The sequence below is a fragment of the Monodelphis domestica genome, chromosome X, assembly GCF_027887165.1.
Source record: "Monodelphis domestica isolate mMonDom1 chromosome X, mMonDom1.pri, whole genome shotgun sequence".
NCBI lineage: Eukaryota > Metazoa > Chordata > Mammalia > Didelphimorphia > Didelphidae > Monodelphis > Monodelphis domestica.
This window is the reverse complement of record NC_077235.1, coordinates 46,245,085-46,268,252: the sequence shown is the minus strand read 5'-3', so window position 1 is coordinate 46,268,252 and position 23,168 is coordinate 46,245,085. Positions and strand designations below refer to the sequence as shown.

At 49.0% G+C, this 23,168-nt stretch overlaps 1 protein-coding gene across 2 annotated transcripts; it reads left to right on the top strand.

The window, feature by feature from the left end:
* The first annotated feature begins 261 nt into the window (after positions 1 to 261).
* On the top strand, positions 262 to 18,481 carry ZIC3 (Zic family member 3). Of its 2 annotated transcripts, none has more exons than XM_007507355.3 (3): positions 262 to 2,066; positions 3,357 to 3,520; positions 17,191 to 18,481. In XM_007507355.3, exons 1-3 carry the CDS (start codon positions 1,007 to 1,009, stop codon positions 17,200 to 17,202), a joined length of 1,236 nt encoding a protein of 411 aa, XP_007507417.2. In that variant the 5' UTR covers positions 262 to 1,006; the 3' UTR covers positions 17,203 to 18,481. The 2 variants fall into 2 exon arrangements, with proteins under 2 accessions (XP_007507417.2, XP_001363758.3); XM_001363721.5 differs by lacking the exon at positions 17,191 to 18,481 and adding an exon at positions 4,413 to 6,330 and having other exon boundaries at positions 280 to 2,066.
* Positions 18,482 to 23,168: the final 4,687 nt, after the last annotated feature.

Below are 23,168 nucleotides of genomic sequence, written 5' to 3'. Positions count from 1 at the left end.
AAGATGTCAGAAGGGAGATAACATCGAAAGAAATAAAGAGTTTCTTTCACTGAGCCAAGGTGCATAAAGCGAAAGAAGCCTGGGAAGGAGGGCTGGGGGGGCCTCTACTGGAGGGTGCGTTTACTTGGATTCCAGGTGCTCAGCGGCTCCAAAACTGGACCCGAGTAAACAAAATATTTGGGCGCTGAGACCCCCATTAACCTTACCTGGGAGTCGCTAAAGGCGCCCAGCCCAATCAGGAGCCTCCTTTTCAATGAGGCTGCCATATTCCCTGCTCTTGCCTGCCAATCACGAGCAGAACGACCAATGACCGGGCCAGCCGGGGGTCAGGTGACGGCGTGCCAGCGGGCTCCCCATTGGCTCAGCGCGAGCTGCCTCCTGAGTTGGTTTATGTGCAAGGAGTGAGTGATTGACTTTATCAGTCCAAGGACATTACTCTGTTGGAGAAGAGGGTGGTGAACTCAGAGAGCCTCCTTCTTCTCTTCCTTGCCTCCGAAGCCGGCTTGCTGGGGCTGGTGGGGAGGGGGCTCCCTGACCCAGAGCGGGCTACTCCAGCACCTCAATATCATCATTTTCATTTCGGTGTCGGGGTGGTGGGCGGGAAAGGTTTGTGCATGGTGCAGGATTTGCCAACTCCACTCTCCAGTTATTATTTTTGTTATTTTTCTTTGTGCTTTCAGTAGTTTCCTAAAGCAGATTGGTACCAGAGCTTCTCCTCCCTCCCTCCTCCTGCTTCTTTTCCTCCTCCTCCTCCTCCTTCTTCTCCTCCCTCCTCCTCCTCCTTATCCCTCCTCCTTCTTTTCCCCTCCTCCCTCATCTCCCTCTGCAGGAGACACTCAGACCCTGAAAGTTGCTGCCCCTGGCTGCTCCTTCGGGGTCTCTGCGCTGTCCCTAGTCCTTGGGCTTTCCGCAGCCGCCGCAGCTCCAGCGACTTCTTCCTCCCGCGCCTCTGCCGTCGTTTTCTCCGCCACAGTCGCTGGTGCCTCTGCCGGGGCGCCCTCCATCCATGACGATGCTACTGGACGGAGGACCGCAATTCCCCTCGCTGGGAGTCGGGGGCTTCGGAGCCCCGCGCCACCATGAGATGCCCAATCGGGAGGCGGCGGGGATGGGGCTCAGTCCTTTCGGGGACGCTTCGCATGCGGCGGCCGCCGCCTTCAAGCTGAGCCCGGCAGCGGCACACGATCTGTCCTCGGGCCAGAGTTCGGCTTTCACCCCGCAGGGCTCGGGCTATGCCAACGCCTTGGGTCCCCACCACCATCACCACCACCACCACCACCACCACGCCGGCCAGGTGCCCTCGTACGGGGGAGCCGCGGCCGCCTTCAACTCCACGCGCGACTTTCTGTTCCGCCAGCGAGGCTCGGGCCTCGGGGAGGCGAGTTCCGGGGGCGGCCAGCATGGGCTCTTCGCTGGCTCGCCGGGGAGCCTGCACGGCCCCCCGGGCATCGCAGAGCCCCCGGGCTACTTGCTCTTCCCGGGGCTGCCGGAGCAGAGTCCGAACCACCCCTCGCCCACGGCCCACGTGGACAACAACCAGGTGCACTTGGGTCTGCGAGGGGAGCTGTTCGGCCGCCCTGACCCTTACCGCGCAGTGGGCAGTCCTCGGACCGACCCTTATGCCGCGGGCGCCCAGTTCCACAACTACCCCCCGATGAACGTGAACATGGGCATGAACGTGGCGGCGGCGGCGGCGGCGGCGCACCACGGGCCGGGCGCCTTCTTCCGCTACATGCGCCAGCCCATCAAGCAGGAGCTGGCGTGCAAATGGCTCGAGGAGGCACAGTTGGGCCGGCCCAAGAAGAGCTGCGACCGGACCTTCAGCACCATGCACGAGCTGGTGACGCACGTCACCATGGAGCATGTGGGGGGGCCGGAGCAGAACAACCACATCTGCTACTGGGAGGAGTGCCCCCGGGAGGGCAAGTCCTTCAAAGCGAAATACAAACTAGTCAACCACATCCGCGTGCACACTGGCGAGAAGCCCTTCCCCTGCCCCTTCCCGGGCTGCGGCAAGATCTTCGCCCGCTCGGAGAACCTCAAGATTCACAAAAGGACGCACACAGGTAAGTAAGGGCGCCGGGCGGGCGAGGGGAGGGGTCGGGGCGCAGTGGGGAGGGAACTGGGGCCGGAGCGATGGGCTGCCCTCTCCTCCCCCTTGCCCTGACCCCTGTGCAGTGCTTCGGCTTCCCCAGGTGTCCAGCCGGGCCAACAAAAGCTGAGGCGACAGCCCGGGTAGACGAGGCTCGATTACGAGGGCTGGAGGAGGAGGACGACGAGGAGGGGGGGGGGAGTGTGCTCCCTGAGAAAACCGGGGAGACAGACACGCAGACACCACCCCGTCCCCCTCCTCCGAACGCGGTTATTTTTAGTTAACGGTGGCCCGCTTCGCTGGGGACTTTGCCCCCGATCCCAGTTTAACTTCTCGGGCTGGACGGAGAAAGCCCTGTGGACTCGGGCTTGACCCTCGCACCCCATCCCTTTCCGAAAGCTGACTGGAATCTGAGAGCGCCCCCGACCCCCCGACCCCCAGCGGCGGAGAGGAGAGCTGGGCTCCTCCACCCGCGGTGCGCCCTCTTTTTGTCTCCATCTCGGGGGCTGCCGATGCGAAGGAAAGCAGCCAGGGTCTGAGTGGGGATGACTCTGGGCGCCGGAGCTCCCCGCTTCCATTCGGAGGAAGGCCAACCATAGAAATGCTAATGTCATCTAATTTTCTGTTACTTCCGCTCTTTTTTAGTCTTGATTGGCACATCTCCTAATTAAATCACTGATACTTTTGTCAAACTATTTTTATTTGGAGTTCTAGGTTCCATTCAGGGCTCCGCGAGGAAAGTTAAACTCGAAAAGGCGAGAGCGACACATTTTCGTGTCTTGTTCAGCACGTCTTGTAAAACTGTCTGGAGCTGCTGAATTTATATAGTTTTCGCCATTGGAACCTGAAGTGCTCGGGCTCTGCCTTTAACACTTCACTGGGCACCACCGCTGCATTTGAAAGGGGGCAAATTAAAAGCCACAAAGAACGGATTGAATTGAACTGTAACGTAACAAATCCTATTGTACCCCACTTTGGGGCTAATACCTCAGCGAGGTGTTCTCTGGGGATTCGGGGAGGCTGCCGGGCAGGGCTGAGCCCAGGAGTTAGGGAGAGAAAGTTCCGTTTTCGTCATGGTGGGGGGTTTTCGATTCTTCTCCTGCACCTCCTCCTGCTCCTTCCGCTCCTCTAGCTCAAATTGGTCCGTTTCTGGCTGGACTTTGTCCCCCTCCTTCTCCTTCTCCTCCCCCACCCCACCCCCTAATTCCTGAAGCGCTTCTCGCTTCTCCCCCGAAGGCTACTTAACTGTTTCTGATTTTTGCAGGTGAGAAACCCTTTAAATGTGAATTTGAAGGCTGTGATAGACGCTTTGCAAACAGTAGTGACAGGAAGAAGCACATGCATGTGCATACATCCGACAAGCCCTATATCTGTAAAGTGTGTGACAAGTCTTATACACACCCCAGCTCTCTTAGGAAACACATGAAGGTAATTATCTCTTGATTAGCGATTCGTTGTTGATAAACAGTCATCTTCTAGGCTCTTTCCAAAAAGGAAAGTGCAAGCCAGGCAAACCTTGCTCCTGCGCCTTAAATACGATCCCCCCCAACCTTTGACACCTTTAGCCCCGGAGGTGGGGAGGGAAGTCTTCAGGGGACCAGGGAAGGGCTTGGGGAGTGGGGGGGGGTCGGTTGGGAGGGTGGAACGGAGAGGGAACAATTGGCTGTTTACGTGCAGAGCTTGGAACTGGTCGCAAATGCTGAAGCCAGTGGCTTTTAGTTAGCTAGTTTGTTTATTTCTCCCCTGTTCTCCATCCCCTCCTCCCCCCGCGGTTCCATCCGAAATGGATGCCGTGACTCTGGAGGCTAATGGCAGCGTGCTTCATTTCCTTCTTTCTCTGTCTCTGCTAAAACAAGAAAGAGAACGCTTCAGTTACTGTTGCATCTGCGGCCACTGCCTATTCATTCAGTTGGGGCTAGCTTCATCTCTCTTCTCTAGAGCCCAGGAGGGAGGAATCCGAGCTGTAGAGAAAGGGAGCTTTCCCAGCCCTGGAAAGAATAACTGGGTGTCCTAGGTGGAGGGGGGGGGCGCGGGGGCGCGGGGGCGGGCGGAAAGTTGGAGGGCTTATTGTTGAGGAAAGTGAATTTCGGGTTTCCGCTAGGTAGTGGCCCATTCCGGCTCCGAAATGGTTTCTCTGCTACAATTTGTCTGTTTACGAAATTGGTGGAGAGCAGGAAGCCTGTAGTGACCTTTATTTACCTTCCATCGGGTAGATAGCTAACCGAGCCTGCTCGCTCTTAATGGTGGAGAATTCTGCTGCTGTCTTTGCTTGATCGTTGCCACTTGGAACTCTATTATAATATATACATGTTAATTTTAGGTTCATGAATCTCAAGGGTCAGATTCCTCCCCTGCTGCCAGTTCAGGCTATGAATCTGCCACACCACCCGCTATAGCCTCTGCAAACAGTAAAGAGTCCGCTAAAACCCCTCCTTCCGCAGTTCAGACTAGCACCAGCCACAACCCGGGACTTCCTCCCAATTTTAACGAATGGTACGTCTGAGGACAAAAGCAAACACCAAAAACCCCATTAACTGTAGGACGGACCAAAAGCGTTTAAAAAAAAAAAGAAAGAAAAAAGAAAACTGAGACCAATCCAGACGGAAACGGAGAGTTTTTCCCGCAAGCAACCCGTCTAGGGCTACATCTTGTTAATTGCAATTATCCAGGAAGGTCTTTGGCAAGGTCTGGCAACATCTCTGAAGTAACCCTGCCCGGTTCTCAGGATTAGAAAACATGTTTTGGCATTGGAATGAATTTCGTTGCTTTTCTAAATTCCTCCCTCCCCCCAGCTCCCCTCCCCCCTCCTCCAAATCCTACCCGATCGATCCCTTCATTTTAACACTCTGGCCCTTTTCTTTCTTGAGAGGAAGTTAAAAGAGAAGGAAAAAAAAGGCCTTGCGATGGTGTGCTGTTAAAATGATGGGACTCTCTCTGGCTGGGTGGTGATTGTTCAAAACTCTTGCAATCTTAAACCATGCCAAAGTCCTGCTATGTCTTGAACTTTTTTTCTCAAAGCATTACACTTGTGAATGTATTCTTGTCTAATGGGGTCGACACTGTTGAGTGTTTTTTTTTTCAGGATGAGGCTGTGGTGTTGCTCTACACAGATGGTGACCGTCTAGTATGCAGTAGCATTTTGTAATAACTTTTTCTTTCTTGTAAATACGTACCCATGATGCCAATATTTATCGTTTGTAATTTAATTATTGATACAAGTGCCGGGAACTGAACAATATTTATGGGGGAAAATGTTTTCTAACAAAACTCTGTACAGCTTTGGATTATAACTACTTTAGCATTAAAAGTCTGTTTGGAAAGAAGAGCACAATTTACAGTTTTGGAACCACTGACTCCTTTTTCTCTCATTATTATTATTATAATTATTTTTTTTTTTTGGTAACAGCATCCCCTCCCCCTACACTGGGGACGAGTGAATTAAATCCGGTTTGGTGGGATGGAGGTGGAGGGGGGGATAATGCAGATTCCTTTTTTTTTTAAATTGTGGAATTATTTTTTCCCTATTGCAATGTAGGTTACTTACAGTGTCAGTTTCAATCTGGGAAGACCCTCCTTTTTCTTCTTTAGCTCATATGAGTGTTTTACTGCAAGTTTAATATTTTGCCCTGGATTTTCGGCATGCAAATCAAATATTACTAATCAATTCAGTTAGTGACCCTGACATCTCAATCTTGCACTTCAAAGACTGAGAAGCTGGATTTAAATGTCCCTGCACTGCCTATGTAAACAGAAGGTAACAATGAGTTTTCTGTCCCTTAGTTTCTCCTTCCCTTGCATTAAAGATGGAACATTGCAGCGTTATGCATGTATATATGTCTATTCTATATAGAGATACAGCCATATGTCTATATATGTCTGTATCTATATATATACATATATATGTATTTTCAAGAAGCTAGCATAAGTTTGAAACAGTTTGGTGGTGAGTAAAATGGCCAGTTCGATGTGTTTACTTTTGCTTAAAGTGCTTCTTAAGAGAACCCTAGTTTATTGGAATTCTCGATGGCTAAGGTGGATTTGTTTTGCTGTATATAGTTCAATACCCAGCTATCACTCATAACTGTGTTGCTAATAGCCAATATGATGATGATTGCAGCAGCTCTGTAGAGACATTATGGAAAGAAAAAAACATTTGCAAAAAAATGTATTTTTAAATCTCATGATTTGTAGGCAAAGATGTGAAGAGCATTATTTCCATTAAAATCAGTAACATGAAACATGACTGTTTGGTTTGTGATAAAAAAAAAACACATTACCGTCCTTCTCTATTCTATCTCCGTTTGGATAAAAACAAGAGCATTTTCTTAAAATGGGCATTTCAAAAAGTCACTGCTGGTCAAGGAATTGTTTTATTGTTATTAATTTTTTGGTGAGGAGTGGGTGAGGATAATGTGACCTTTATTCATGAATTTAGAGAACTTTAAATAGGAGACGCCAAACACTTCAAAGACCATTCTGCATACATGCCACATTTGCAAGTCAGGGGATGGGAAGCTGATAATAGGGAACTGTAAAATATTCAGGAATTTAATGAATAGGTTTATAATTAATACTTCTTTCTCTCTTGGGCCAATGCTTGGGCTTAAAAAATAGCAGAAAGTGATTTTTGATCTTTTGCACCATCATTTTCAAACCTGTGGGTTTTTTTTGGGGGGGGATTTTTTTGTACTCCCTAATGGAGCAGCAACATTGCAGCATTTTTGTATCTGGGGCTTCTCCATGTGCTAGTGGCCTCTTTGTCTAACTTGCAAAACAAAACAAAACAAACCAGATACTACAATACTATTCACCAATCTCAAATCAGCCACTGGAGATCTGGTGCTGATTAATGGCAATTTTATTTGAGGCCCCGACTCCAGTTTAAAAATTAACCAATAATTTAAAAGAAAGGCTACCTGCGGGAGTTTGTCAATAGAGTATGAATTATTGATGAGGTCCTCAATTCACACTGGCTTGCCTGCAATGCAACTTTGTGCCTGGGCCTAGGGGCCCGGAGACCTGCAGCTGGCCCCCTGCAAACAGCTCTGCTAGAGGAAAGGGGAAGGAGAGATAGGCTTTTTGTTAAGGGGGGCCGAGTAGGAGCTCCTTGCACTTTTCCCTTCTCCAGGAGTTGGGGACAATCGGCAAGTCGAGGCTGGGTACTCAGCCATCACATTTTGGAGCTGCTTCACAATGGGGTGGAGGGGCAGGGTGGCAGGCTCCCTCCTGCACCCTTATCCTCAGCTTGACCTTGACATTGAGTAACGATGGTGGACCCAGGGCTCCCTGTTTTTGTATTCCTCCTTCTGTCCAAACCCCAGCTGATGAGCGAAAGTTTCCCTAAAAATGAAAGAGGTTTCACTGAAAATAGGTCGGAAGAGGCAGTCAGGCTTGGGGGAGGAGGAGGGTTTCTTTGGAAACATCCTCTGAATCCTTTGCCTTTGAATTTTTCTCTCGCCCCCACTTTAGGAGAGGGGGACAGGGGCCCGAGGGTGATGAAGCAGGCACAGGCTTCTGTGGAAAAAAAACGACCCCCCCAAACCCGTTTTGAACTCTTAAGTAGTGGCTTTGAAATCACTCTAGCTTAGCATTAGGAAAGGCCAGAAAAAGAAAACGATCTGAATTAGCATAATCATAATTAATAACAATGATGAGCCCACCAAAGAAGCCCACCAAATGTTGAACGTGTCCGGGTCCACCGTTACCGGGGAGGGTTGGGGGAGGGGGCGGGCCCAGCAAATTTCCCTAATCTTTATTTCCCCGGGCTTGTGGGGCGGCTGGGGGTGGGGGTGGGGGTGGGGTGGGAGGTGGGGGGGGGGTAGCGAGCGAAACTTTGCATTTGCCAGCCTAGCTGTAGAAAGCTTATAAATGTCCTCTTATCCTAGAAATGTTGTTGGGGCTGCGAATTGCCGTTGTTTTCCTTTAATCTCCAACAGGCTGATTTGGAAATAAAACTTGCTGCCCGTAGCCCTGTAGTTGCAGCAGCAGCAGCAGAAGCAGCAGCAGCCGCCGCCGCACTAACCCCAGAGGAGCCGCGGTCCATTTGAGGGTCAGGCCAGGCTGGGCCTTGGTTCTGTTGCCGGTGACTCGGTCGCGGAAGGGTTTGAAAAGGGCCGAATTTATTTCCCGCGTGTTTACGCTGCCAGCTCAGAATGACCGCTTTTCCTCCTGAAAGCAATGGCAGGTGAAAGATCAGGGTAGAGGCCAGTAAACGGGCCACAGGCGGCTTCCCTCCGACCCAGCCCCGGGCGGGAGAGGGAGGGGGACAGCAGCTCCCCTCACCCCCGAGCTACCCGGGAAAAGCTGTGCTAGAAGACTTCCTTGCTCCTCCCATCTTCTCCCTTCTCTCTCCCCCTCGTCCCCGCCAAAGGATGGGAATGGGGGGAAGGAGAGTGAAGGCTCGTGATCTTTGCTCGGGGTTCCGGAAAGCATGGAATGCACCCTGCCCGAGCACTCCCCCAAAAGACTGGCAGAGTTCGTGCTCCTGCATGGAATCTGCCAATTGGTCCGCAGCCCTCGCCTCCGGACCCCGGCGTCCGAGAGCCTGTGCTGGGACCACCACACACTCCTGGGCTAGGCATCCCTCCCCAACTCCAGCAGATCCCTGGCAGCTTTCAGCAGGGATTCGTGGGGTTCGGGGGGAAGGCATTAAACTTCTCCTCTCATTTGTCCTCCCCCAAGACCCTCAGACCTCTCTCTCCCTCCCTCCAGTGTCGGCCGCCGGCGGGAAGGCCCCGAGAGGGAGTGAGAGCGGACGGGTGAGTGGGAACAGCTTGACAGGCACCTGGGCACCAGCGAGCATCAAAGGGTTAAGCCAGGTCCACGAATAGCGGGCCCGCCTGGCCACTCCCCAGCCACAAACTTTGGCTGCGCGGCTTTCGTCTTGGGTCCTTTCTGGTACTAACAAGCCCACGGCCGCCTGCGCAGCCCTGGGGGAACGGGCCTCTCCTCGCAGCATCCTCTGGCCCCGGGGCTTCTGCTGCTGCTGGACCTGAGGCCAGGTCTGAGCCCCGCGGCCGCGGCCAGGAGCAGTGGAGAAAAGTTGGCCACCCCAGAGCCTCTGGGCATCTGGGGCTCGCACACATGCATGTAATGCCTTGGGAGGGCTGCTTTTTCGGCAAGGATAGGGGGGCACGGGCTGGGAGCAGAGAGGGGACTCCAGACTGGACACCATCCCTCTTGTGCCGCTTGACTTTGGCGAGCCCTGGGGATCCTTCCCCCCAAATAGCCTAGCCAAATGCGCAGGCGCAGTGTCCCTATTCTCTTCTCCACCCCCACCCCCCCCAAGCCAGGGCCCTGAGATTGGGGAGGGGAGGGAGGGGAGGGGGTGGCGCGCTCGGGGCTCGAGTTGAAAGGGACTTTGCCCCGAGCAGCCGCAGCCGCTGCGGGGGCGGGGCTGGTTTCGGGGAGGCTCTTAAGCCTCGAACATGGCGGCGAGATGGGACCCCCCCCCCTCCCTTCCCCCCAGCGGAGCGCAGCCGTGCTGAAGCGATGGGGCTGCGGGATTGTTCTGTCCCGGCTCTTCAAGTTCCTTGTTATTTCGCAGCTCCTTGAGGAGGCAAAAGTGTCCCCAAAGGAGCGCAGAGCCCCTGGGCCCTGGTCTGGGGCTTGCGGGAAGTTGGCCCAACCGTCCGGGGGTCGGAGGGTGCCGAGGCCGAGGCCGGCGAGACTGAGGGAAGCTCACCCATCCGCCCAGGAGCCTCGGGGCCACAGAAGCCTCCCTGGGCTTACGATCCCCCCCAGGGCCCGCGGGAGGGGGTGGGGAGGGACTTGTCATTTTCTCTAGTTGGTGGCTGGGAGGTTTCTGGAGGGGCTCACTGTACCTCCAAGTCCTAGAGAGGAGCACGTCCTCGCTCCGCGCCTCCCCCCCTCCCTCCATCCCATCCCACCCCACCTCACCCCACCCCACCGCACTGAAGAAAGCAGGCGCCATCCCTGAACAAAACGAGCCCGGGCGCCCAAAGGGATGCACCGCGGAGAGCAGCGGCGGGCCCCTTTCTTTGGTGCTGGAGGGCCGTCATCTGCATATGCTGAGCCCGGCTTTTCTGCATATCTAATTTAGATGTAAGCCTGGAAAACGGTATTGTCTTAGCCTCTGTGTGTGCCATTAACAGCTGGTGGTCTTACTTTAAGGGGGGAAGGGGGGCGGAGCCCGGATCGGGAAAACCTGCTTTCAGGATGGACTTAAGCGGCTGAGGCTGCAGGGAAAGAACCCGCTTTAGCTGGCGAATCTAAGGCGCCCCTGGGCTTCTTCCCGAGGAGAAGGTGTAAGTTCGCTTCTGCTCGGCCCTTTGGCAGCAAATCCGAGTAGCGTTCAGGTTGCTTTGGACCTAGAAGCGTTTCAGAACATAGCCGAGTTTGGGGTGCGAGGCGTAGGCCCCGGCTTGTGTGCAACTCCCGAATGCAAAATGGAAAAAGTCCGTTCAATCATCTGGAGCTTTCCAAAGATGTGATTGCTGGGGTGGGGGCGGGGAGGGGGCTCTTGGAGGTACGAGGGGAGACTCCCTTTTTGAACTGTCCCAGATGCCTCAAGCACTCATTGGGGGCGGGCGGGCGGGCGGGGGCGGGGGGGGGGTCTGCAAGTCTGCCTTTCTCGGCAGTGAAAAATTTATGGACTTGTCTTCCCAGTGTTTCAGTCCACAGAAATGATGGCTTTGGTTCAAGAATGTAAAATATAGTTTGGTTAGCATCTTGAGAGCGCGGCAGGCCCGGGCTTTCTGTTCTTCTGTATGCCTCTTGCAACTCAGGACTCTGGGACCGGTTCTGAGAACGCCACGACTAGGAGTTTTGATGGATTGCTTTTTGAGGAATGCCCGCCCCCTTCTATAGTAGCCTCTCTTAATGAACTTTAACCATAGGACTGACGTCGGGGAGAGATCAAAGGCAATCAGTATGGGATACTCGGCATAGGCTTGATGGGGGGGGGGGGCAGGGGACTTTGGACTCGGAGCTTTCTATTGGCTGAATCTCTTGGAAACTGTGGACATCCCCAAAGTGTGAGGGAAAAAAGACCAGTTTAAGAATACTCCCAGGCAGGTCTCCTTCCATCAGTCTTTCCAGCGGACAGTTGGGAGGTTTGTTCTTTTACCCTTTGCAGGACCCCATGCTGGATTGTCTCTAGATCAGCTCGGATCCCACCTTCTTTCTACAGGAAGCCTTTCCCAGCCTCCCCCACCCCCAGCTGCTAGAGCCTCCCCCTGGAGATTCCCTTCTCTCTTCCAGAGGCAGCTTTTCTATACTCGGCCCCTTGCTACATGTTGTCTCTCCCACTGGGACACGGACTTCTCAGGGGCACAGACAGTTTTTGCCTTTGGATCCCCAGAGCTTAGCGTGGTGCCAGCCACACTGTAAGCACTTAACAAATATCTGGTGGCTAAATGAGTTTGCAATGAAGTGGGGCGAGAGAGAGCTGCAGCTCTAGAGCTGCCACTTCTCACTGAGCCCAAGGCTCTTCCCCTAACTGTTTGCCCAGTCAAGCTCTCCGGGATGGCAGGGAATTCTGGGCATGGCGTGCCTGCCCCTCAGGGCAGTGCCAAGGTTGGGGAAGCAGACGAGTTGGCAGGAGCTTCTCTGTGAGCCATCAGGAGATCCAGCCCTTGATAGGAGGAGGAGGAGGAGGAGGGCAGCCCAGGCCCAAGTGAGAAGCAGAGGAAGGAGCTTTGGTCCCCCATGACAGAGGGCTCTCCAATTTCATTTGCTGTAACTTCCTTGGCTCCCTAATTCCCCAATAGCAAGCGTTTGGAAGAGAGTTTGACAATAACATAGAAACACTCTTGAAAGCGCAGTTGTATCATTTGAGAGGCTGATGCTGTTTGCTGACTGGCTGGATCTGATTTTTTAATGGGTGCTTTTTTGTTCGCATTTTGGGGTACATTGAAATGAGCTTTGCAGGGGCTGGAGTTTAAGCTGGGGCATCTTGAAGGTGTCATTCAGGACTGTTGTCTGCTATTGGAGCCAGTTGGTGAATGTAGCCCCCAAAGGGGGCCCAAGAGGCCGAGCGCTCGTGCTCATGCCACTATCTATCTGTGCCTCGTTTGTTTGCCAGTGTTCTTAGTACTCCATATCAGGGCCAGTGATTACTTGAAGAGACCACTCCAGCTGGAGAGAGTGAAAAAAGCAGAAGAGAGGTCCCAAACCTGGAGAGGCTGGACTTTGCCAAGCACTTTAGCAAATCATTTAACCTCTCTAGAGCCTCAGTTGGCTTATCTGGCCTGTGGTTGTGCGGGCCCCTGCCTAATGCCCCGGCTGCTTGTGAGGATGTAGTTCCAGAAGGGCTGGGCTTTACAAAGCCCTCGACAACTGCAAGGTTTTCTCCTCCGGCTCCTAGATTGAATTTAGGGCTAAAGGCATGTGTGTGGGGAGTGGGGGTGGGGAAGGACGGTTTAGTGAGACTTTGAAGAAAATCACACCAATTGGAAAGTCCTCCAAGCACCCAGATTCATCAGAGACTTGAAGTGATAATCCAGGTCTTAGCAGCAATATGTCTCGTGGAGGTAGAGAAAGGTTTTCTTCTCTTGGAATAATTCATCCTAAATTGAGATGCCATGTGGGAACTGGAAATGAAAGTGAGCCAGGCCCTCCCTCCCCTCCTTCCCCTTGGTCTGTGACTGAATGGCAAGAGGAAGGTGAAGACTGAATGAGCTGCACAATCCAATATGATTGGGGTTTTCTGGCTGACCTGGCTCACTGTCTTGAATCTTTTCTCTTCAAGAAACTTTCGTTTTTCTCTGTCCCAAGGAAAGCTGCGCAACCTCAAACCCCAAGCCCAAATCAAGTGACTTTGTTAAAGTCATTTGCCAAGTTTATGTTTGAAGACTGCCCTCTCTCCATTTCTCTCCCCAAACCAAACCATTGAAATGGTCCTTGGAGATGGTGGTTGTTTTGTGACGTTGTAAAGAGAGCCACCACCAGCAACACCCAACCTAGGGACCTTTTCCAGGGCCCTGGGGAACCTGTGGGATCCCAGAGGCTTGGCCTTGCAGGAATTTTCTCAGTATCTGCATCCCTTCCTTGTTGCTAACCAAATGAGCCAGGCTTCCTTTAGTTTTCCAGTTGCACCTGTGGAACTCTGGGGTGAGGAAGGGACGAGTGACAGCCAAGGAGATGGGGCCCTTTTCCATGTAGAATCTACTCCTGCTGGCCTGGGGAAGAATCTAGTCAGAATCTGAACTGTAGACCAGATGAGGCAGCTTGGGTAAGAGCACTGGCTGGGCTGGAGCTCAGGAAGCTGCTGGTGGTGACAGGAGAAGGGAGGGAGGCTCAGGAATCTCCCAAAGTCTCTTCCAGCTCTTCACAATCTCGGATCAGATAATGTTTTAAAGGGGGGAAATAACTAAATCGAGGCTGTCTGCTTAATGATTGGACTTGAGTAAGATCTGCCCTGCTGCCTGTGTGTTTTGAACAGAACAGCCACTCTTTCCTCTCAGCGATTACCCCTTAGCCGTAAACTGGCTTTCTGGCACATGGACTGGGATGCCAAAGAGCAGAGACCATTTAAGTAAAGGACTTTGGAACACGAGAATTGAGAGTGGATGAGAATGCCATTTAGACACAGTTTACCCAAGCTGCTTCCTGAGAGGCGCTATCAGCGCTAGCTTCTCAGTTTGAAAAGGTCTTTAACATCTTTAATGAAGGACTATCATGGAATTTATTTGTCAGATTATGCCATTATGAAATAGAGCCCAACTTCATTCTGATTAGAGCAGGCAGCTTTTAGGGATCTTTACACTACTTGGATTTCACCCCCCCCTTAAAACTCCAACTAAGTAGGATAATGACCTGAGTCTGTAATACTTGGGGGGGGGCAGGCTGTTGAGGGGAAGTGAGAATCTAATCTTATCTCATTTTGATCTTATGGTTATTTAACTCCATCAAGAATAGGAGCATGGGTCTATGAAGAAGTACTCTATAATAATAATGTTAATAATAATGATATTTGAAGTGCTGTCACGTGGAAGAGGGATTCAACTTGTTGTGGTTGGCTCTAAAAGGCAGAACTAGGAGGGCTGGGTGGAAAATAATCTGACTGCTTTAGATTTGGTAGCAGGGGAAGTTTCCTTACAGGGAGAGCTGTTGAGTGAGAAAGTAGGCTCTCCCAGGAGGTGCTGGGTCTCTCCCCTTGACTGGAGGTTATCTAGAAAAGGCTGGAGGTCTGAGTCTAGTTCAGGTCAAAACTGGACCTCGATCAACTCTGCTTCTTCTGCCCATTTTACCCTCGCTCCCAAAGAGCCACTGAGGTAGCTAGTGCAAATGTTCTCTTCTTTTTGCCAGGGGAGAGATGCTGAAAATGACTAGCCCGGCATCATTCAGCTAGCAAGAGACTAAGCCTTGTTGATGAACCAGGCTTTCTGCCTCCCAAAGAGAATGCTTAGTCCCCCCCTGTGCCACTGCTGCCTCTTAAGAGTCAATTGAGCTGTGACTTTTTTATACCATCCACAATGATTCTTCTTATTTCAGAACAAGCGTATTCTGTCTGTTGGAGTGGCACCAAGGGAAAGAAACATAGTCAGAACTGCCAGTGGCAGGCTTACCTCCTTTGTTAGCATCAGAGATTTTCAAGCTAGGAGCAAGGGGCCTTAGAAGGTCAAAGGTTCCGAGATTTAGAACTGGGGGTCACCGTGGCCAGGCCAAAAGTGGTTTAGCTACTTGGCCAAGGGCACATGAAATAAGTAACTGTGTCAAATAGCTGAACTTGTATTAGTTTTTCATTAATTTCTTGTGTTTCATATCTTGAAATTTCCCCCTAGTATATCTATATACATCATTGTTGGTACTACAGTGCAAATTAATAGTGTTGTTGTCAAATAATTAGAAACCCAGAAAGGCATATAAGAAATATTGCATTTCATAAATATAATCACGAGATCAAGCATGTGGTTTTTATGAACACAGCTATGAATATTTAACTATGTAAAATTAAAATATTATTAAATGCCTGTTGTTCATTATTTTACTACGTGAGTACACTTAATCTCAGCAAGACTCATTTTATGTACTAAAAACATTTTTAATGGTTCCAGGTCATGTTTCTCATTTGATCGAAATGATCAGTATTCTTGACTTGGTCAATGACTTTGTCCTTAAATCCCATTAAGACAGTGATGGTAGTGTAATGTAAGAGGAGAGAAGGGAAGAAATATTGAGGTGGCTCCCAGGCACCTATCACGGTGACTTGGGGGCTTATTGTGGGTGCTAAATAAATGCTCGTTGCCCTGGATAGAGCCTTACATTATTCGATGGTACAGAGGATGTTATAGGAGAGATTTTCTTGGGTAGCTTGTAAACTGCCTCTGAAATCCATTCCTTAAGAGGAACCACCAGTCTCCTTGGTGGAATCGTTGAGTCCCTTTCAAAGGGAGAGGGAGAGAATCAGGAGAGGTCATTTGGCCTCAGAAGGGCTGGTCTATTTATTATGTAAAAATGAGTTTTACTGCTTTTTCAGTGAGATCTGGGACCTTATTTTGTTATGCTGGTACCCTTTATCTATCTTTTGTGTGTGGCTTATATTGAAATTGGGTGAAAAGATATCATAGAAGCTATATATTGAACTTTAATATTCTAAAATGTGTTTATTATCTGTTACCCTTGAAAAAACATTGCACAAAGATTTCTCATCAGGCTGTTGTGGGAGAAGAACACATTTGAGAACAGGGGGACTTTGGTGTCTTCCTTTCTAACTTTGAAGCTTAGCTTTGCCATTTCCTATCTGTGTGGCCTTGGGAAAGTCTCTAGATTTCACAAGTCCTCAGTTTCCTTTTCTGTAAAATGACAGTGTTGGTGTAGAGGACCTCTAAGGCCCCATTCAACCTGAGTCCCTACAATCCCATAATGTTATCATCATCATTGTCTGTTTTTATTTCTTCCTCTTCGTCTCATCTTGGGCACTCCTGAGTAAAGAGTGTCCATCTTGGGAGAATTGAATAGTAGGGCAATGGCTGGTCTCATACGTGGAGCTCTCTAATGCTCACCACCAAATCCATGATTCCCTAGCTTCCTTCAAGACTCAACTTGAGCACCACCTTCCACTTTGCACCTTTCTGAATCAGCCCCACTCCTCAAGCTCTTTTCTATACTTATCTATCTACCCTGAGAATCTAAACACCCTGAGGGCAGGGTCAGTTTTCCTGTCTGACTCTGTGTCTACAGTACCATGCCTGGCACATAAAAGGCATTTTGGAAATGGTTGTTGGATTGGATTGTGACTAATAAGATTTTGCGTGTATGCCTGCAGACTTAGACCTTTCTCTCTGGCACAATTCTCTTAATAGCACATCCATCACCAAACCTTACCTCAGTAAGGAACCAACAACTTATATTCTACTCCCCTCCCCTCCTTTTGTCCCCAGCTCAGGAATGCATCTGGCATCTAGGCCTGAGGTCAGGAAGATTCCTCTTCCTGAGTCCGAATGTGACCTCAGACACTTAGTAGCTCTGGGACCCCTGTCAGCCTCAGTTTCCTCATCTATAAACTGAGCTGGAGAATGAAATGGCAAACCACTTCTGTATCTTTGCCAAGTAACCCCAAATGGAGTCACAAAGAGTCAGACAGGACTAAACAATGACAACCCTGAGAATGTATCCCTAGAAGAAATTAGGTTGGAGGGAGAGCAATAGAAACCCAAGCTTAAAGAAAGCTTGGTTGGTTAATTTTGAAAAGTGAAAAATATAGCTACTTTGTCCTTGGTACTGTATGTCTATGATGTTTATTCTCACGTTATCTTTCTAAATTTTTTTTCTACTGCAGTTTCCTTAGAAAAAGAATGTTTTGATTTTTAGGAGCCTGGGACTTGATTATCGAGTCATCGAGGACTTCATGGTAGATGAGAAAATCATCCTTGTCACCAACCTCAGGAAGACGGCTCCAGAGTCAGCTCTGGAAGGAGCTGATGTCAGAGTTGCATGGTTGACCGTGTTGGGAGGGGGTGGGGAATGGGAATGCATTTTAATATCTCAGTATTAGTTCTGTGTGTGGGAATAGCCTTTGGCTTAATCCCTGTCTGAATATGTCTGACAGATCTATATTGTGGGTTCTTTTTTGCTGGCCAGCTGTAGACAGACCATATGTGGTTGACAAGGTGATCTGATTTTCTTTGAAACAGCGCTGCAATTGATCCAAATATCTGGAGCCCTCGTACCCTGTGCTGAACTGCATCTGACTGGCTGTGGTGATAAGTGTGTTTCCTTAACTTCTGCCCATTGACATATTAAATGAAGATGCACAGGGAGGTGACATCAGTGATTCCAATTGACTCGTCAATTGCCAGTACAGAGTCCTCATCAGGCTTCGCTTTGCTAACAAGCTGACCCAGTACATGTGACTATAAGGAGGCCAGTCCTTGAAACAGATGACAAATCGTTTTGAACTCATTATGCATTTCCTTTAGCTTTTGTCTTTCGCCCAGTACAGCATCTGTTGCCGGAAGCATCCGTCAGTCCGTCCATCCGAACCCTTCCTTCCTTGATTGTTGCTGCATCTTCTGTGATTGGAGTGGCTTGTCTGCTAAGAAATGGCAAATGTAGCTGTGTTTCTTTCTCGCTGTTGTAGTGATGAACTGTTGCCTCTCTGCCTTCCTCAGCCGAGACTGGATCTTGTGAATGAGGCTGCCGTAAGGTATTATCCGAAGATTCTCTAATAAAAAGGCGGTTGTCCTGGAAGAGAGAGGGGGTGGGAAGAGGAGTGCCTCTCCAGTGTGGGAGCCCGCACACACACCGGAAAGCTTTTTTTGCCAATGTGGTAACAGAGAGGAGATAAAACTGGTCAGGAATTGTGGACGGGGAGGGGGGGGGACAACCGCAGAGGTGAAAATTCATGGTTGTGTTGTAAATAAGATGTTTGTGATTCCCTCCTTGGGGAGTGAGTAGTTTTGAACTCCATCTTTTGCTTAACTCTGTGCACGAAACTAAATACATGCGGGTTTCTGGATCCTGGACTGCATGCATCTGGCTCCATTAGATTTCATGTAATTGCATATTGACTAATGGCAGAATACAGCTATTTGGCGACTGAATTGAGGTCCAAATGCTGCTATTAGCAGTGTAATCACTTTGGATAAGTGAATAGTTGGACTGCCACAGGCCTTGAAAATCAGAAACCAGGACAATAGCCATTCTGGCGTTTTAAAGGGAAAAGATCCATTGTTGTATTTTGGCTCCCATGTAAACTGTTATGAAGTCTTCATTCGTAGGTCATGAGGAAAAGTAATTGTGGTCATTGTGAGATCTCGCGATGCTTCAAGAAGAATGCTCTCTGCTGTCTTTTCATTGCTTATGTAGATGTATGGATGGATGGATGGATGTAGAGACACATTTTCTTTTGTGGGTGAAGTGATTTCAGAGTCTACATGTACCATAAATCTTTTAATTAAATATGAAATCTTTTGGAAAAGGTAATTATGTTTTGGTTTTCATTTGTGTTCCGTCCTCCAGATGCGCTGCCTGAGGCACGCTTTGGCTGCTAGCAGAGACGATCCTGTAGCCTTGCACTAATTAAAACATATCTGGTGTACACGAAGTCATCAGTAATAGGGTTCAGATTTGTCCGGGCACATAGGCGCTCACACATATACAGAGACGTGGTCATTTAACTAAAAGGCGTGTGCCCACACTAGCCAGGTGTTGCAAGCAGATCCTTTCTTGGACGTCGGAAATCTTTAGTCCTGCATTGAGCTGGAAACTTCTTCCATCCCAGAAAGTAGAGCTGCTGTGCTTTGAAATGAATAACTCTGCTCTTTTCATATATGTGAATGTTTCTTTTTTAAAACCCTTACATCCTGTTTTAGAATCGATACTGTATATCGGTTCAAGGCAGAAGAGTGGTAAGGGCTAGGCCATGGGGGTCAAGTGACTTGCCCAGAGGCACACAGCTAGGAAGTATCTGTGTCCAGATTGGAACCCAGGACCTCCCATCTCTGGGCCTGACTCTCAATCCACTGAGCCACCCAGCTGCCCTCTGTGAATATTTCTTTATGAGTAACACACAGATGTATTTTGATCCAATTTCTTAAATATGTCAGCATAGAGAAGTGGAACATGTTCACCCTCCACAGGGACCAGACCCTTGCACTCAAAGCTGTTAAAATTTGCGCTGGTTTCTGACCTTTGCCCTTTCAGATGTTGTGGACTGATCCGCACGAGGAGTCAGTGTCCATCTGGAGAGACTCGTTTCTTCTCATTTGTTCACCAGGCATTTAGGACAGGCTCACTTCTTCTGTGCTCAGTGATGTTTTAGAAAAGAACCAAACTATTTTCTTCCTACAGAGAGCTTTTCTTTACTCTAGGGGAGGAATCAGCACATAGAGAAATAAGTTAATATATATGAGGGGAGTACAAAGTAATAACTGGGCGAGGGGATGGCTAACAGCCAGGAAGCTCAGGAAGGGCCTTGGGTAGGAGACAGGACATGGAAAGACCTTTAAATAAGGGCACAAGTCCTCAGACTTGGAGGGAGGGGAAAGAGCATGCCCAGGCTAGGGGGAAAAGTAGGAGACGGAATGTCCTCAACAGAGGATCTAATGGACCATCAGTCTAGAAAAAGAGGCTGTGACTCGGTTGTGTGGGACTTTGTGGGCCAAGCAGAGGAGTTTTGTATTATTCTAGACGTAACAGTTATAGAAGCTTCTTAAATTTGCCCTCAGACCTCTGCTTTAGGAATATTGAGATCGCAGTTGGGTGGATGGGTTAGAGAAGGGAGAGTTTTGATAGGGAAGCTATCTGGGTTTTCTTGTGGGATTTTAAGCCAACTTCATCAACTTATTCACCAAATGCCTGCTGAACATCTTCTGTGGGCAACGTACTACGTCCCAGGAGTGGTATGGGGTGTTCACGGAGGATCAGCAATCTGGTGGGAGGGCTTGCTGAGCACTTTTAGGGTTGCTTTCCTCCTTTGGGGTCCACCTTTCACCCAACTCTCACCTGCGGCTCCGAGAAGCTGTAGCATGGGCAGCAGCCACATCCGGTAAAATTATCTCAGCAAGAAAAGCTAAATCAGGTTGAAGCCTCAAGCCCATTGGTGAGTTAGGGGAAGGACTCTTCTACTCAGCCACCAGATTAATAACCCTAAAGCATAGGTGGGACCATGTCATTTCCCTATTCAAAAAGCTTTGTCTTCAGCCTATCTTTCCAGGCTGAAATTGTAAGCCCCTCCCCCAGTAATTAGGCTCCCCTGTGCTCTCTATTCTGGTCAAATTTGGGTCCAGTTGGTGCCCTTTGCCTATGATACTCTCCTTCCCACTCTTGCTTTGCATTTCCTTCCTACTTACTTACCATCTATGTGCATGTTGTTCTTCCCCCTTCCCTGAGAAGGTAAGTTCTTTGGGGAAGGGAGAGATGGAGGAAGGGAGGGAAGGAAGGACAGAAAGAAGGGAGGGAGGGAAAGAGGGAAGGAAGGCTAGAGGAAGTGAGAGAAGGAGGGAAGAAAGGATGGAAGGAAGGGAGAGAGGGAGAGAGAGGAAGGGAGGAGGGAAGGAGCCACTCTTTGTTGCTCTTGCCTTTTCTGCTCCAGAATCATCCTTGGCACATTGACACTTGCTTAACAAATGCTTGTTCATTTGAATATTTAACATGTTAAAAATGGTAAGAAACAAAACTTTCCCTGTTTTTTCTCTCAATTTAGTTCTTTCAGGGCACTACCGGGGGATGTCAAAACATCCAGTGCATTTAGAATAAAAAACAATTAATTTAATTCTGATATCTACCTTTGTCTAGACTAGAACCTAGTCTCTAGACTGAAGATTAAGCCGGAGTCTAGAAAACAGTGAGCATCGTTGGCTCTGGGAGGGGGAAGGGGAGAGGGGAGGGAAAGAAAATGAATCATGTAACCATGGAAAAATATTCTAAATTAATTAGTTAAAGAAGTACAATTTTAAAAATGAAATAATACTCAAATCACAATAAATGAAAGGAAAAAAATGGTGAGTGTCAGAATGAAGACAAATGGAATTCTGATTAGTATCAGAATGAAGCTATCTGGGCTCTAGACCAAGCCTTAAGGATAGAGTGTTGGCCTGAAAGTCAGGAAGGTCTGAGTTCAAATCCAACCATCTATGTAAATGCAAGCTCTTTCAGAACAGGATTGGCACGTTTTTCACCTTTAGAAACGAGTGTAGAGGCAGCTAGGAGGCACAGTGGATAGAACACGAGGCCTAGAGTCAGGAGGACCTGGGTTCAAGTATGACACCTAACACATCCTACTGTGTGACCCTGGGCAAGTCACTTAACCCCGGTTGCCTAGTCCTTACTGCTCTTCTGTCTAAGTCAGAAAATAAGGATAAAAAAAGAACCTAGTGTTGTGTCTGGTGTGATAGGTGATTAACAAAAGCCTGTCAATTTTCTGAATACAAGCTGTGTGGCCTTGGGTAGACCATTCGACTGCTATGGGTCTTAGTCAGTTCCCTAGGACTTAACTAATTAGTTGTGACCTTCATAAGAGAGGGTTCTTGCGATGGGATTTCCCTAGTGCCCAGGCTGTCACTATCGCGGCACAGAAAATACGGTGGAGAATTGGAACGACCAAATTAGGAAATTGCCACTTATTTTAACCCTGCGAGACAGAGCTTGAGAAACTTCCTTGGCATAGAGGGGGAGGAATCCCAGCTGGAAACCAAGTCTGGAGCCTCGGTGTTTCTTCACGGTACCTCTTAGCATCCCTTGGGGCATTCTGGAAAATGGATAATTTAATAGCCGCCACTGGAACATTTGAACTGTGCATGGGTAGCAGTGGTTAAACAAATTCACAAGTAAATTGCCTAAGTAACACTTGGTGTGCTTAGAGGCCCAGATAAGGAAGCCGGGAGGGAAACTCTAAGGAGTAGTCGTGGGAGTCATGGGCGTAAATGGATCCAGCTTCCACAATTTGACTATGGAACCCAGTGTTTAATTTGACAACACTCATATTCAAGGATTACCTTCGGAAACCCCTCCTGTCTTGGGCCTTCTCAGGCTAAGTGCTAGTAATAATAGCTCGCATTTAGAAAGGATTGCAACTGCTTTTATTTTTAAAGGTTTGCCAAATGCTTTCTGGCCATTATCTCATTTGAGCCTTTTAGACGCTCAGGGATGCCATTATTACCACCCCCTCCGACAACCCCCATTTACTTAAGAGGAAGCTGAAACTCAGAGAAGTTATGAGACCGGGGGAGTATCACACAGCCAATAAGAAGCCAAGGTAGGATCCCAAGCCCCGACTGCCTGACTGCAATCGTGATGCTCTATCCACTAGGCAACATCAACCTTGTCTCGAACACTCTCTGAGTGAGGGCACTTTAGCCAAAATATCCGGATGGTTCAGAAACAAACACTCTGCCGTCCACTTAGCCAGGGTTGAAATATCTAGATTAACGAGGCAGTAAAAAGTGTTTTCTGCCCATTTCAATTATGTGGATAATTTTAAGTTCTCTCCATTTTACTTTATAATGTAACCCCAACTTGCCATCTTGGCTAGGAGAACACAGATGGTTGGAATTTAGAACCCTGCCCCCTCCCAGACCATAGGCCCCAGCAGAGGAGCAGAGATTCGCAACCAGAGAGGTCATCTAGCCCAATCTTGTCACTTTATAGAATTAAGAAACTGAGGCCCAGGGGCAGCTGGGTGGCTCAGTGGTTTGAGAGCCAGACCTAGAAATGGGCGGTCCTGGGTTCCAATTTGGCTTCATACCCTTCCCAGCTGTGTGACCCTAGACAAGTCACTTAACCCCTGTTGCCTAGCTGGGATTTATATGTTATGATGCTTTACATATATTTACATACATTACCTCATTGGATCTTTAAAATAGCTCTGTAACGTAGGTGCTATTCTTAGCCCCATTTTACAGATAAGGAGACTGAGGCTGAGAAGTTATGTGACTTGTCCAAGGTCACCCAGCAAGAAAGTGTTTGAAGAAGGATCTGAACTTTAGGAAACTTTCATTTAGCTGACTCTTACTCCTATCAAGGTGAATTTCCATATTTGGCATCATGATGGTCATTAATTCCCTCCAGCAAAAGATTCAGGAAAGATGGTATTCTAGTCAATTATTATTTTTCTTTTTCAAAAACCCTTACCTTTCACCTTAGAATCAATGTTGTGTATTGGTTCCAAGGC